At 41.0% G+C, this 16,678-nt stretch overlaps 1 protein-coding gene across 1 annotated transcript in view; it reads right to left on the reverse strand.

Annotated features, from left to right (window-relative positions):
- Window positions 1–2,390, reverse strand: part of TRHDE (thyrotropin releasing hormone degrading enzyme) — a gene marked incomplete at its 5' end in the record, with an annotated part of 424,737 nt that extends 422,347 nt beyond the window's left edge. Inside the window, one exon of the mRNA XM_080706673.1 lies at window positions 1,492–2,390. Coding sequence (XP_080562799.1) covers window positions 1,492–2,390 — 899 coding nt within the window. The remainder of the gene's footprint in view (window positions 1–1,491) is intronic.
- Between the last annotated feature and the right edge of the window lie 14,288 nt (window positions 2,391–16,678).

The raw sequence follows: 16,678 nt of genomic DNA on the forward strand, positions 1-16,678 counted from the left end.
TTGCAAACACTGTGAGCCCTACTCCAGGACTCAGAAAACCAAAGTTCATGTCCTTGCTCTCCAGCCACAAGCCTGGTGACCTCAGGTGCACTGAGCAGCAGCTCGGAGCCCTAGTTTCCAGCTGTTGTAAGAATCACCTGAACGGAGAGGCTCTGCCTCATTACTTACTAATCGCCAAGCTGCCTCCCATCTAAAGCTCGTGATTTCATTTTAAGTCACTTTGGTTGCTCATCTGCCCTATAGTCATTTCACTAACTGAAGTTATTTTAACTGCAATGGGTTAGAGCAAAGAGCAAGAATCACGTATTCATTCATCCAACAATATATTTCAGGGCTTACTACCACAGGGCGCTCATGGGAGTACAGTACTCATGATGGAGACCCTACCAGGCACAGAGTTAAGTGTTTCTCTAAGCATTTGTTGATGCACATCTGCACCAATCCTATACGGAGCTATTAGAGCTATTATCCCCAAGTTACAATTAAAAGTATAGGCTCTAGCTCCAAACTACCCAGGTCTAAATTCCTGCTCTGTCAGCTTGCTCTATGATCTGGGTCAAGTTATGTGATTTTTTTTTTTTTTTTTTTTTTTGCGCCTCCACTTCTCCACCTGTAACAGCTAGAGGAACCGTGAAAGAGGTGAACCCAATTCAGTTAACTCCAAAATCTGAGCTCTAAACAAACGGTGAGAACACACTACAGCCTCTCAAAAAAAAAAAAAAAAATAGAACCCTGTCCAAATCTAAACCTCAGCAGAGACACTAACCCGCAGCAGACTGACCTCAGTCGTCTAAGGATCTCAACCTTAGCAAATTAGTCATTCCCAGAGGCAGCAACTCAAAAACAACTGGAGCCTCCCAGCCCAGTGTTGGTGGAGATCCCGGCACCGCTTCCACCTGGCTTTGGGCATGACAAAGGCCACCTTTGCCACATTCTCCTCAGCCTGTCCCCGGGAACTGTTCTTTCCCTCCAAATATTCACTTGCTGTCTTGGAAAACTTTAACCAGCCAAAGTCCATGTTCTGCTCTGTGCCTACCCGGGGGCTGCTAATGATTAAGGGAGGTGGGCTCTGTGCCTACCTGGGGGCTGCTAATGATTAAGGGAGGTGGGCGTGTCAAGGGGAGGAGGGCGTCTGACCTGCCCAGGTAACTGGGTTGCAGAGCAGCCCCTTTCTTTGGCGCTCAGGCATTTTCCCTGGACGGTAACTTGGCAAGATTTTGATGTCACTCTGGCGAGGTCCGAATTACCAGCTACCCATTAGAAAAAGCTGCGCGCCCCGATGGCTAAATAACTTTGACCCAAAGGTGTAAGGTCCGGACTAGAAGAGGGGGCCCGCGTTCATCTTTCGGTGGTGAGACTGTGGCGCTACCAGACACCTGAGAGAGGGTCCTACCTCACACCCTCTTCCTGCTGCCAACCCCTCTGATTTCCTGGGCAGCCGCCCGCCGCCGGGCGGGGTGGGGCAGCGCGGGGCACCGCCTCCCTCCGTACCTTCTCTCCCCGTGGAGCACGTAGGAGCTGCGGAAGAAGCCCAGAAGCTCGTTCTCAATCACGGCGTTGTAGATAATCTTCAGGTTGTAATTCCTTTGCGCGTCCAGGGTCCTGTTCAGCACCACCACCAACACCTGGGTTTGAGGGTAAAGGAAAAAGCCGGCCACTGGGACGGCCCCGGCAGCCCGGTCCTCCGCCACCTGCACCTTCTCCACCGCCACCCGGGAGGCGTGCAGCACGACGTAGCGGGTGGCGTTCCGGCACGCGATCTCCACGTTGACCTCCCCGGAGAAGGTGAAGTTCTCCATGAAGGCGGTGAGCATCAGATTGTAGTGCAGCGGCTTGAGGTGGCCGGAGAGGCGCAGCTGCGTCCAGGGCTGCCACTGCTCGCGCTCCTCCTCCGACGGCGGCTGGGCAGAGGGGGTCCCCGGGGTGGCCACCCCGCCCGTCTCGGGCTGCGAGGAGTCCCCGCCCGCCGAGGGGGTGCGCCGGGCCGATCCCGGGAGGCTGGCGTTGGCGCCGCGCTCGGGGAAGCCCGGGGGGCCGCCGTCGGCGCTCGCCCCGCACTCCTCGAAGCGCAGGCTGAGCAGCACCGCGAGCATGGTGACCGCGAGCAGCGCCACGATGGACACGGCGAAGGCCAGCACGAGCCGCTTGTGCACCGCGATGTGGCGCTCGGTGGTGCGGGGTCGCACTCCCACCGAGTCCGCCCACGGGTCCGAGAGCCCCCTGCCGCCGGCCCGGCGCGCGGCGTCGTCTTCTCCCATGGTGGCCGCCAAGGGTGAGCTGCTGCTCCTCCGGGCCCCCTCCTCCTCCGCCTTCTTCTTCTTCCTCTTCTTTTTCTTCTTCTTCTTTTTCTTCTCCTCCTCTCGCTCCCCCCGCTCGCCGTCCAGGGCCATCACACCGCCTCCTCCTCCTCTTCCCCCGCCCCCTCCGGCACCCCCCGCGGGCGGGCCACCCGGGCGGCCCCGGGCGCAGTCATGGAGAGCGCACGCCGGGCGAGGGCGCGACGCGGGCCGGGACCCCGGGGAGGCTGGCCCCGCGGCTTTTTAAGACGGACTCTGGCGGCGGGCGGCGGCAGCCCGCGCGCCCCCCATCGGCCCCGCCTCTCCCCAGACCCCGGCGGCCGCGGCGCGGGGCGGCGAGCTCGGAGACGCGCCCAACTTGGACAGGGAGCGTCTGGAGAGCCCGGCGCGCGCTACTTCCCCGGCGATCGCCCGGCGCGCGGGCACATGCTGCCCCGGCCCCGGCCCTCCGCGCGAGCTCTCCCGCCGGCCCCGGGAGGACGGGGAGCGCTGGGGCGGGCGAGGGTGCGGGGAGGGAAGTTAGGGCTTCCGTTTTCTCGCCGCGCTCCAGCCGCCGCGGTCGGTCCTCCGGGTGGAAGGTGCTCCTCGCAGTGCCCGCGGTGGTGGCGGCGAAGGCAGCTCGGGAGGCGCCCGAGCCATACACCCCGCAGCGGGGAGAGCCGAGGGGAGGACGGCCGACGGTGATGGAGCCCAAGACCGGAGTGCAGCAGCCGCAGGAAGTCCCAGGGCCGCGGAGCTCCGCCGGGGATCTGTCCTGGAGAAGCCTTCTCCTCCACCCCGGACACTTTAAGCGGCGGCGGTGGCGGACGGCGTGAGGCTGCAGACTGGACAGCGAGCCTGCCGGGTCCCGACGCTGCTCTGCCCTCTGAAGATGGCAAGTGAGGGAGAAGTGTCCGGCCGGGCCATCCACTTCAGGTAGAGGAAGGTTTGCTCGGTATCCCCGGGGCGGGGGAGAGCCGAAGTGCGTGTGTGCAAGCGCGTGTGCATGTGTGTGCGCGTGTACACAGGCTCCGGGTCGAGATTGTCCAGGCTACTCCAGCTGCATTCAGGGACTGAAACTCCCAGAGAAAGGCAAAGGAGAGAGCGAGAGAGCGCGAGGAGGCAGGGACGGCGGGAGGGGGGAGCGGCGGAGTGGCAGAGGCAGGCGCTGGGAGATTAGAGAGCTTTTCTCCGCTCGGTCACACCAGACACCCACAGCCACAGAGGGGGTTGCTGAGCCGCCTGCAAGAAGTACATTGTAAATCTTCAGCGCAACGAGCCCCGCAGTCACCCCTCTTCCCGACTCCTTAGCCCCACTGTGGCTCCCCAGAGGGACCCTTGGAGCCTTTGGCTGTTAACACCCAGAGCAAAGAAGATCCTGCTGGGGAGACGCGGTGGTGTCAGATTTCACATCAAGCTCACCGGAGGATTTGGAGGATAGTATGTAAATTGAAATAAATTCTCCAAAGCCCGGCTACGTATATTATTCTGTGTGATGTGTCCAGGTGTGCAGTATTAAAATAATGGCTAGCAGAGAAACACTTGCACCTTCCGGAAGTACCGACCAAAGGATGGAAAGAAACGTGTTCTCCCATAAGGAATCTACTTTGAGATTGGCAAAAGGATTTAAAATATCATGCCTAAGGTATAACAGTGAGGACCAAAAAATAAATAAATAAAAAATTTTTAAAAAGCTGGGAATGTGAGCCCATGACTTAAGACTTTCTAGAACAATGAACAAATATATTCCATGATGGTTCACAATTTACTTTTTAGCAGCTCCTTAGTGTTATCATGAAAATTGTTTAAACTTTGTTAGAACAGTTACCAATAAAGTGTTTTCTGAAGCACAAGTCATCAGAACTGGTTCATAGCCCCTGGGCTAACTGGGAACTCTTTTCTGTGTATACTGAAGTTCTCGAAGTATAGTAAAGAGTATGTATGGGATATCCAGTCCTTAGATTTTGTGTGAAAAACTTTAGAACAATATTCAGGAAACAGCCCCCCAAAAAGTGACTGCTAAAAAGGTGGTGGTCTCCAGGTTTTAACAAAACAAAGTATGATTGGCTTCAGAATCAAAAAATAGAGTGCAGATTATAAGGAAAATGCAGTCGTTCCTTACATGTTTCTTTCATGTCTTTAAATCCCAATGGCATTTAGAAGCTCATGCCTACAGTGGATGAGTAATGACAAAAGTCATTCTTTTCCTTATAAAAAGAAATATTCAGTGCTACTGGTTTTGGAGTTACTGAAATGTTACAATTAAAATACTGTGTTTGGCTTTAAAAACATGGCCAGGAAGAAGAAACCAAGTGCACATCAAGTTTCCTTTGATAACAACAGAAAGCACAGTATCGCCTGCGGAAGCTCTTTTCCCTTTATCCGCAGATGGAACACATGCTCGATACCATACATTCTAAATGTCCATTTGAATCATTTTTAAATGATGATGAAAATAAGTGCCAGGGTGGGTTTTTTAAAGCATGTTGTATGTGGGCCGTTAGCAACAGACCAAGGGAAATGCCACATTCTGTTCCAGTTACTTTTTTCTGCTCCGTCTTTAAATGTCTATGCTCTTGCTGTCCATATGTATCTGGGGGTATGCATCTTAACAGTTGAGGAGATGGCATTCATTAGCTTGTTTTCACAGGAATACAAAATATAAGTGTGGCCAGCAAAAGGAGCTCCCCTAGTCTGAGGAGATTACCAGACTCCTTTGATTTTGGAGCTCTGATGGCTTTAATCTGGTAATTTGGGATTACATACCTCTAAGGACTGTCGATTCAGTGCATTTGGTTATTAGAGTCTCCTGTACTCACCCTCAGGACCAGAGAACTCCTGGTTAAATGAAGAAGTTACCCAAGAAAAAGATCTTTACTACCTTTCTTTCTCTAAAAGGTAATTAGTCAAGAAGAGATTTCAAACAAGGTTTTTTTCTGTTCTTTGTGATTTAGTGAATTATCACTGTGCGTATGTACTTCTGGAAATTGCTACAAAGCAACTCTCAAGTATTTGGGGATTAAAGAATACCTTTACCAATTAGTAAAGTCTCTACCAACCAATTAGTAGATGGATTGTTTTTGAAACCCAAGTGGGACAGACACAAGTTTATCAACATAAAGTGGGCACAACGTACAGGTTCATTGATTCCTCTTACATGTAACTTTGCATTTCTTTCTCTTCTTTCAGTGTTACAGAAGGGTTCATTGAGTTTTTATTTTTTAATTTCTGAAAGTATTTAGCACTCTTTCCTTGAAAAGCAAGCACTTTGGTAAAATAAGTTTTGAATATTATTTTCCTAGAGAGTGTTCATTCTACCTTCATACCAAAAACAAAGGGCACATTTTCAGAACATGTGCCAACAAAAAATATTCTAAAAAATATTCACTGATATCCCATTTTAAAGTTGTCATCGATATTTCAAGTCACTAGGTTAGACAAAGGTTGAATCAAATACTAGGACCATGCAGCACTCAGAAGGTTATAAGATATCTTCAAAGTACCTGATGCTTCCATAAGAAACATTTACTTGGTAGGAGAATTTTAATAGTATTTTCTTTAATTGAAAAATCTTATTAAAGCTATTTATGGCCAGATATGATTTAGGAACTTATAAAAAATACTATATGAATGTTTAATATCCATGGAGCCAAACAACTTGATTTTACTTAAATCTATACCTTGATCCTATAAATAATCAAAGTACCATTTATGGATGTGCTGGTTTGAGTCTGAACACTAGTTGTTAACACTTGAACTGCTGCCTTTTTTCACACTGGTTTGAAGGGGCAGCACAGCTTGAGTGTCCTGTGACTCAGTCTCTACAAGTGTGATTAACACTTTACATCTGGACACAGTTCAGCTCAGGACAAAAAGCCAGACCCTGCTCTGCTCTCACCTCTGTACATTATCCTGATCTAATTAATTAATGGACTCAATTTTTCAATCTGTTAATATAAAGGAGTTAGGTAACCTTGAAAATTTCTCCCAGCTCGCAAATTCAAATTCTGTGTGTGTATGTGCATGCATGCACACACATGCTAATTGCTGAAAACTGAACCAGGGGTACTGTACCTCTAAGCTATACCCCCAGCCCAGCCCTTTTTTTAATTTTTGAAACAGGTTCTAAATATCTTACCTGACACTGGCCTCGAACCTGTGATACTCCTGTCTCAGCCTCCCAAGTACTGTTTTACAAACATGCACCACTACATTTGACTTCTTTCAGCTCTCAAATTCTAAGAAAGAAATTCAGAAAGAAATACACCACCTTCTATATCCTCACTAGATTTTCAATCTTTTCCATGAAAAAAAAGTGAACTAAGAACTAAAAACATAATGGGTAGTGTATTTATAAAAATACAGTTTAGCAGCAAAAGCAGAAGGACAAATAAACAACCCTGCCACCTTGGCAGCCAAAACAGGGCTGGTATATTTTATGATACGCATATGTTTTTGAAAACTTCATGTAATTGAAGACCAATGCTGACAGTAGACCATAGAAGTCTCTCTTCACCAGCTAAAATGGTGCTGCCATGTGGCAATAGCAGAAAGGCAGTTTGAAATTTGAAACTGATTATCTGATGACATTTTTAGTTGGGGAAAATTCACATTACTGAAAAATTTATTAATATTTTATACTGCACAATTCCAAAATTCCATAATGCTTGTACCCCTTTCTCCCATCTGTCAACGCTGTGGAAAGGCTTCATATTTCACCAGAGAGAATATTCTTCAAAATCTTGAAGATGGAGAAAGAATTTATTTAAATTATCCATAATTGAGGTAGTGATATTTCATGATGTCTGTAGTTTGCCAACTAAAATTAACACCTTGATTTAACTGTCAGTTTTCTGACTTCTGTTTATAAAGATCAGTCTAAATGTATAATTACATCTAAATGTGATTATGACTTTTTTCTGACATAAAAATCTATAAAGTTTTTTTTAATGTTCCCTAATCTACTGATATATTACATGTTATTAGAGTTTGGAATGTCTTGTAACTTTGTTTACAGAAAGAGAACAAATCTCACAGCATAAAAAGGGTATCTCTTAACAGCAAATGTAAGAAAAACATGACCAAATAATCCAAGATTCAATTCCCAATCCTAGAATGAAATGTTACATGCAGAGAAAAGAGTACTAGGATCTCAGGAAAGTTGTATTTTTCCTTGGGGGATTCTAATGCTAGGTTTAAACTTTAGTGTTCACACTGGGCTCTTTGGTTTATGATCTCTATAAGAAACCTCCATAAAAAACAATGTATGTATCATGGAAATGTTTATAGTTTATTCATGAAAGCTGCAAAGATAATATATACCAGAATCTACAAACAGAATATAAATTGGTTAACTTCCCAGAGATGTTTTCATTGAACTAGTCAATTTTTCTAGTAGCAGTAAAATTGTAAATATATAAATATAGTTGTTACCATGTATTTAAGTTGCTCAAATCTATGTTTCTAGGTAAATATGTCAGGATGAGTTAATAATGATAATAATAGCAGCTAAGTTTTCCAAGGGCAAAACTCGTGCCAAATATTTAAGTTTTTTATGTGATCTTATTTAGTCATGAAAATAACCACCATGAAGTCAATGCTGTTATTTCTCCCATCTGACAAATGAGGAAATTGAGGCTCAGAAAGATCAAACATCTGGCCCAGAGTCATGACATGGCAGAACTGGAATTCAAATCCAACGCGGTGTTTCTTCATTGCCTGTACACTTAAACATTTCATCATACTATTTCCTGAAATGTAAGCCAGATGTAAACTTCCCAGTTGCATGATTGATATTTGCTACATAAATTATGAAGTCAGTGCCGGGCATGTTGGTAGGGGACAGCCCTGAACCAAACAACCCTGATCTCTATCTTCACTGGAGCGGACGGTGTGTGGCATGTGATACATGCTCAGGGTTAGTTAGAAAGGAATAAATAAAAAATAATGTAGTATGATTCTGAAAAGTGATAATTTTGTAATGATAGGAAAAGAAACTATTATCCATCCTAGAATAAAAAGTGTGTAATTGAATGAGTTCACTACAGTTTATTATACTGCAGAACAAGCAGTTTACATAAGAAGTGCCTGCTTCCAAGACACACTTCCATAGATATTAATGGAAATTCACTTACTACAAAAAGTACCCTATTTTATTTCTTCCTAATGTCTTCTATGTTTTTTCTTCAAAGCATTTATTAATCTTTCATTTAAATAAGATATACTATTTAATCTCTTAAAAACTTCCTTTACTACAGACAGACATTTGTTTGGTATATAAATGTTTATTGATATAGCTCTTTATACAAGGTAATAATAGCATTCTCTTGAATAGCAAGTAGTCATTGTAAAAGTATTGATAATGAAAAATTAGGGAAAACATGGTCAAGTTTTCCTCTATTAGATAATGAATATCACTAATATTGAGGTCATATACCTGTGTGTGCATTTCTTTTTTTTCGGTACTGGGGATGGAACCCGGGGCATTCTACCTTTGAGCTACAAACCCGGTCCTATTTTTTATTCATTATTTTGAAACAGAGTCTCACTGAATTGCAAATGGCCTAAGTAGCTGAGGTTGCTCATGAATCACAATACTTCGTCTCAACCTCCCAAATGCTGGGATTACAAGCATGTGCTACCATATTCAGCTCTCTGTGTGAACTTTTGAAAGCTAAATTTGAATTAGTGTTTTCTTACTTTTAATAATATAATCTATTAATATATGTTTGCTGAGTCAGCATTCTGGTCAAAGGTACAGACGTTTTTAAATGAGAAGCATACCTTTCATTAGAAAATATTTCACAAGATACATGTGAACAGTAACAAAAAATGGTATTATTTTTAAACTTCATTGAATTCCTACTTTGAGACCAAGGAAAAATGCATTATGATATTTTTGTCAAGTTTTGGGCCTGTACGTAAATAATGAACCCTTCCTAGTCATGAACTGAAAAAGAATCTTTTTCTCTGGACCATCTCTTCCCCTTGCTTATATTCAGAAATAATGGCTAGAAGAAAACCTAGTTTCTTCCACCCCTGGATACTCTAATTAAGAATTCTCTCTAATTTCAGGGTTAAATGTCAAGGTTATACCATTGTGCATTTTTCTTTCTTTGTGGGTTAAATGTCAAGGTTATACTATTGTACATTTTTCTTTCTTTGTGCAGACTTTTCAGAGAGCCCGTCCCCTTCACATCCTTATACAGGCTGAGAGGTGCTTTCGTATACCTCAAGAAATAAAGGAAATACATGTCTGGGGGTCCCATTGAAATTCAAACAATTAGACTAAAATGTTTTTGCTTGCTCACTTAGAATGCTATTTATATGCTATTGCTTAAAATAGTTTAAATATCTTATTGTACTATAAGTATTATAAAGTTAAATATGTTAGGTCTTTTTCACACCTATATAAGAAGATTAAGTCCTAGGCACTATACAGAACATAAAAGAGAAATGGTAGTTTATAACCCAGCAGTGATTATAGAATCTATATCTGGGAGAAAAGGGGGAAGATAAGCTTCCCTACAAAATAACTACATTACAAACATCCATCAAATCACCAACTCTTAAAAATAACCAGCTGCTGGATTATATGAAACTTCCTACTTGACAGCTCTGCAGGAGAAAAGCAAGGAACCCAAAGCCTGTTAGGAGTTATTAGCATATTAAAATTTGGACGATCCTTTCATGTGATAGGTTTAATTTTTGTAATAGAATTGATTTAATACATAACTTGCTTGTGATCTTCACTATTGTCACTTTTCTCTTTAGTGCCACCTTGTGGGTTAGCCAGTAACAAAAAAATTTTCTTTTGGGTTTTGAGATTTTGTGGGTTGTTGGTTGTTGTTGTTGTTGTTGTTGTTGTTGTTGTTGTTGTTTTGGAGGGAGGTTCCTCTGCTGCATTAAAGCTAGTCCTGGAAAGTGGTGTGGAACAACTCAGACGTGAGGCAATTTCTTTGTTTTCTCAGAGGAACAACTGCTTCGTCCGAAGATATTTGCCATAATTCTGCAATTGACCATTCAGGACACCAGAGCAATTCCTCAGAAATTGGAAATATTGGAGTCTACACAAAAATCGATGTTCATTTACAGGATAATCACCAAACTTATCTTGGATAACATAAGTGGCAAGCTCTGACCTGTGATTTTCCATAAGAAAAACTATTTTCATCATTTCTATAAGTGTCCCATGAGAATTAGTGCTAGGTAATTTAAAATACTTCTTAATCCCATTTTAGAAAAAGCTCCCATCTGATTTAGTTTCATATGCATCTTCTAACATTAAATTGAAGTTGCACTGAATTACTTTACTCAATTTATTTTAAAATTATGCTGCAGTTATAAGGGAATAAGAAAAAGGTATGGTGTGTTGAAATCTCTTTTAACTGGGAAACAAAGGCAGTGCCTTATATGTCCCCTAACATTCTCTATGCATAGTATCCAGATATACTATAATCATCTCTGTATAGCCAGACAAACAGGAATGGTTTCACCTGAACAAGTAATTCTTATTGCTAGGGTTTGTGTGTGTTTGTGTGTGTTGTGATAAAAAATAAACTTTGAAATTGCATTTATGGAATTATTTCAAAACAAATAGAAATCATATGTAATTTGGTCACTTTAAATGGATAAGTATTTCTATCTGAACTCCTGCTTTATTAAGAGTTGAAGGTTCTACCATGTGTTATTTAAAAAGTAATTTTCCCTTGATGTGTAATAAGGCCTTAGATTTGACCTATAACCCAAATGTCATCAATGATATGTCCTCTATGCTGCAAGAACATGAACAACAATAAAAAGTTAAGTATTTTTATAGACTTGTTAAAATTTGATTACAAATCTAGGACAGTCAAATACTATTTTTTTTTGTAATGCTACCAAAAAAAAAAAAAAAAACTTAAGAATTTAACTCCCTACAATTTTTTAACTCAAGTGAGTTCTAGTGCCTTGTCAGGAATTCATTGTGCTTTCCAAGTCAGGAAATGCATTTCAATTGTTAATTTTAACATCCTTTGATATTTGAATCTCTCCTTGACATTCTGACACAGATTCATTTTCTCATGGATTTGGTTCAGGAGCAAATTAAAAGATGCCTTAGTTTAATCTATAGTCCTTTGTTTTAACCTTTGCATGGATATCATTGAACAAGTCCTTGTTCTCAGAGTTTAACTTAAAACAAGAGGACTAAAGATAAGGCTCCCTCTTGCTTGGGGATCATAAAAAGTTTTGGCCATTTTCCCTCATGCTTCAACTTGAGCTTTAATAGTAAAAGTGTGTCTTTTCTCTGTTTAAATTTCTGTACAGTATTCTCCAGAAAAAAAAAAAAAAACAACACTTGATCACATGGGCAGCTGTTGGAGGCACAGGGGTTACACCATATACAAATTAGTGATGATAACATTGAACATAGAGCTTCCTGCCATTGATGAACTGCATGCTTTCTCATTTCTATTATATATTCATTAAATATAAAGAGTTTTAAAAATAAGTTCCAAGAAAGCAAAACATATTTCATCTTCACTCTATTACAGATTCCAAATTAAGCAAATCCTAATTAATGGAGTTGCAGTATATCCTGGCAGCCTTTTCCTTTAATATCAAAAAGCTTTTATGATCTCTTTCCCATTCCTCTTAAAGCGAGGCTGCACGAAATATTTTCTTGACATTTCAGAGAATTTTATTTTTGGTTTTGAAGGATCATTTATTCCTTTAATCTTCCAATGCAGGAAGGTAACCAATATTGATTCTTTTTTAGAAGTGCTCATATTCAACTAGGTAAACTTAGTAAGTGATGGCTATTAATGCCTACTTTTTCCCCCCTAGACAGAAAATCAAAGGTATTTAAAGTAAAGGATGTGTTTTAAATCAATGTATGTCCACAAGTTAGCATTAATGTTTACAAACAATTTCTGTGATCAGTGTGTCTTATTGGGGTGTATATGTATCTCTATTTACCTATATCTATAAAGATGGAGGTACAAAAAGAGCAAGGGATATACATGTCTCCACATGGTCTGAGTTAAAGTGTTTTACATTTCACTGTGCTAACCTACAATATAATAAAATGCACAAATAGTTCCTGTGCCACTCCTTCACTTCCAGTGCTTGCTAAAATGGTCACATTAAACTGCTGATGTTATAATCATCCAAATATATAATTCTAATGCAGCAATTATGAGATCGTTTATTTCTATGAGATTTACCTATAGTCACTCACTGTTTAATGTTCAGCATTCTATCTCAGTCCTCTTTTAAATGTTCAGAGCAGGAGCTATACCTTCCAGGATGTGCAAATAATCAAGTCTTAACAACGTTATGAAATATAATCCGCATTATGAATTGAACAGAATGAGCCCTCAGATCTGATTGCCCAAGGCTCAAAGTGTTAATGCTCCTGAAACATCTTGTATGTGTTAGCTGGTTGAATGAAATTACATTAAAATAGGAGAACAAACTAATGTGGACCTCAGCCTCGCTTCACCAGTGTATGCCTACTGCTACCAGCCTGAGAGGGGAGCTTCTGCTCTTTGGATCCTCATCTCCTGTCTGTTCCCACACTTCTAAAAAGGATCAGGCCTAGGTTTCTCATAGTGAACCTGCTTCACTAAATTTTTCCCAAAGTACAATATTCTCCAGTTCCTTCTCATAAGAGAGTCCTAACTGAAGAGACAGAACCAGGTCTAAAATAAATGATAAAAAATAACAATTTGAACACTTGACATGATGAAAAGACACTTAGAATTTTTCCATTCTCAAGCAATTGGCTCTAAAACAGAGCACCATTCTAAATTATCCACCAGCTCTCATTTATATTAGTTTAAAGCTCTTTCCCAAAGAATTATATGCAGAGGTATTCTGCAGAGGTATTATACAGATATTCATGAGGACAGGTTTGCTTTCTATCACCTTTTGGCCCACAAATTGTCAAGAGCTGAAAGCATATTAGCAGCAAAAAGGTCCACTAGTGGCTCTAAGAGGGAGTTCACCAGTAAACAATGAAATATCTAAGGGTAAAGGGAAAAGAGACAAGTCTCATTTTAAAAGCCAAAATTCTGTACAAAGTAAATTTTCACAAACATCATTACTTATGTATTTTTAACTATGGTAGAGTATAATTTCCTCTAAATTCTCAAAATAGGTTCCTGCCAGCCAGACCATCTCCCACAGAAACTTTGTTCTGAAATGACCACCTGATTGTTTGAAGTCCAGACATCCCTATGTGAAACTGATTAACTTTCACTTACCCAATAGCTATTCCAAAGTGGGATAGTTGATCAACACTAAACAAAATAACAAGGTAACCACATTTTAACTGAAATTATTGTACATGTCCTTTGGATTCCAGCTTGGTATCATCAAGATCCAGAAAAGCATAGCCAGTAGGCAATTTGACTTTTCTCTGAGAAAACCTGTGTCTACTTCCTTGGTACTCATTTAAAAGGTGAAGAAAAAACTGATGTCCATTAATGGAAATAATACCATCGATTACGGGTACACATGTGACTATACCATTGTCAGTTTGGGTATTTGGTATTGGAAGGGAAGGAAATAGGTGCAGAGGCACCAAGTACTGTGTGCATGTATGTCATTGTCAACATGATTTACATTATGATGTGAGACTCTAATGTACCAATAAAAGCAAAAAGTAAATAAAAGCTGAAAAGAGAGGAAAACATGGTAAGTACATCCTAAATTTTTATCTAAATATTTCTTAAATGGAGCCTTCCAAATATATGATATTGTCTGAAGGGAGTTTTAAAAGTAGTATTTAAAGTTGCTTTCCAACTCTTTAATTCTACTGTGATAAAAAGTATATAGAAAGTAACTTAGCAAGAGGTCTCAAGATTTATAAATCTAAAAACTGTAAGCCGGGCGTGGTGACGCATGCTTATAATCCCAGCATTCGGGAGGCTGAGACCTGGAGGATCGCGGTTCGCGGACAGCCTCAGCTACTTAGGCCCTCTACAACTCAGTGAGACCCGGTTTCAAAATACCGAATAAAAAATAGGGCAAGGGGTGTAGCTCGGAGGTCAAATGCCCCTGGGTTCCATCCCCAGACCCGCAAAAAAATAAAATAAAATAAAATAAAAACTGTAGAAAGAGTTTTGTGATATCTGTATTGTAACTGATGGCAAGGTTCTCTTCTATAGAATAAAAGCTGCTTCAGGTAAGAAAACGTACTCATATATGTATCCACAAAGCAAGCAAAGTCTCTGAGATATACATTCAGCCCTCTCTATGTATTTGTTCCTCGTGGGAAAATTCATCCACATGGACCAAAAATATTCAAAGACAAACTATATCTGTACTGAATAGATACAGACATTTTTCTTGTCATTATTCCCTAAACAATACAGTATAACAACAATTTACATAGCATTAACATTGCATTAGGTATTATACATAATCTGGAGCTGATTTAAAGTACACAGAAGGATGTTCATAGGTCGTATGCAAATAGCATACCATTTTATATGAGGGATTTGCATATCTGCAAGGGGGTCTTGGAAATAATCCCCCACAGCTGCTGAGGGACGGCTGTACTGAGTCCTTTATAATTGTATGGTGAATGAATGAACTCTGCGTTTAGTAGTATTTGTCATCAACAATGTCCTCCGCCTGCCCAGCACCCTTTGGGCCTTCATGGCTGGTGAGCAAGCTCTTCAGCTGGGCCTCAGTGGATCACTCTTTTGGGGCTGATCCCACAGCTAGACTCTCATTCCCTGTCTATAGCCTAGAAACTTGGCACTAGAGTGTTAACTGAAAGCAGTTTTCTCTATATTTTAGAGAAGATGAACTAACAAACAAAAATGATATCATTTTCCCTAAATAAGCCAATAGTAAATGTGTTCTAGAATCAGTACTCAGGCCTTTCAGCTTAAATTTGGAAGCCAAAATGACGTGTTCTCCTGGAAGGAGATTTTGATCATATATTGACAGAATTTGGGCCACAGGCTGAAGTCATACTTAACCAAAGAGTTGGATTCCAAAGTCATCATACAAGATAGAAGCATCTAGAGTCAAATCTGCCCTGAAAAAAAAAAATACCCTAAAGTACCCACAAAAGACAGTGAACCATGGTTTTATGTATTCTTTTTTTATATAGCAATATGCAGCTATATAGATGTAGATATAAAGCATGTATAGTATAAACAATATTTTTAATAATTTAATTAAGTTAAATTTGAATAAGTAAAATCACTATATGCTATGGCTTTGCTGTTTTAATAGCACTACTATGTTTCTATGATATCTAGGTTACCACCCAGTGCTTAAAGTTCAGTTAAAAACTTTCTACCTTTCATCTAGCAAAAAGGTACTCCCACAGAGGAGTCAGAGACCATGGAGGGAGGGCTTCCAAGCAGGTCAGAGGCCCAGAAAGATCAGGTGATTGGCTACATGCAGTGTCCAGTATCTTAGTGCTTCAGAAAGGACAAATGTAGAAAAATGAAAGGTTCTGTATCTTAGGGCTAAAGAAAGAACAAATATGGAAAGGGGAACGTTTCAAATGAATCCTGTGGTCTTAGAATAGAATTAGAAGAGTGGATATAAACAAGTTTATACACATACACACAGTCCCCCACTTAAGATGACTTAATTTATGGATTTTTTAGCTTTACAATGGTGAAAAAGCCAATGCACATTCTTGATATTTTGAATTTTGATCTTTTTCCAACCTAGTGATAAGTGGCACAATACTCTCATGATGCTGGACAGTGGCAGTGAGCCCCAGCTCCCAGTCAGCCCCATGGTCACAAAAGTAAACAACCAATATGCTGCAGTGTATTTTGTTGCTGAAGTATGATGTTTGGTAGATTAGGTATATTAAATACACTTTCATTTTAAGATAGTGTCAACTTTCAATGGATTTATGAGAACACAATAAATCAAGGAACATCTATTGACACATACATACATATAGGACATGTAAATAAATGTAGCAGTGTGTGTGTGTGTGTGTGTGTGTGTGTGTGTGTGTGTGTATGAAGAACTAGGAGCAAAAACATTTAAGCAGCAATGAACAAGCTTAAGCCCATGTCTTTCTCTCTAAATATATTTCCCTATAAAAAACCAGAGCTCACCTGGGGATGGTGGTACATGCATATAATCCCAGTAGTTGGGAGGTTGAGACAGGAGGATCACAAGTTCAAAGCCAGCCTCAACAGCCTAGTGACACCCTTAGTAACTTAATAAGACTGTGTTTCAAAAAAAAAAAAAAATAGGGCTGGAGATGTAGTTTGGAGATAGACCATCCCTGGGTTCAATCCAAGAAAGCAAAAAAGGGAAGCAAGGAGGAAGAGAAAGAAACACTAGAGATTGTAGGGGTGAGTAGGGAAAGAACAAAATGAAATTTGAATATGTTTATGTGTCAGAAAGTTAGATAGTTCTCAAAAGAAAAA

The sequence above is a fragment of the Muscardinus avellanarius genome, assembly GCF_963383645.1.
Source record: "Muscardinus avellanarius genome assembly, chromosome: 11".
Lineage (NCBI taxonomy): Eukaryota > Metazoa > Chordata > Mammalia > Rodentia > Gliridae > Muscardinus > Muscardinus avellanarius.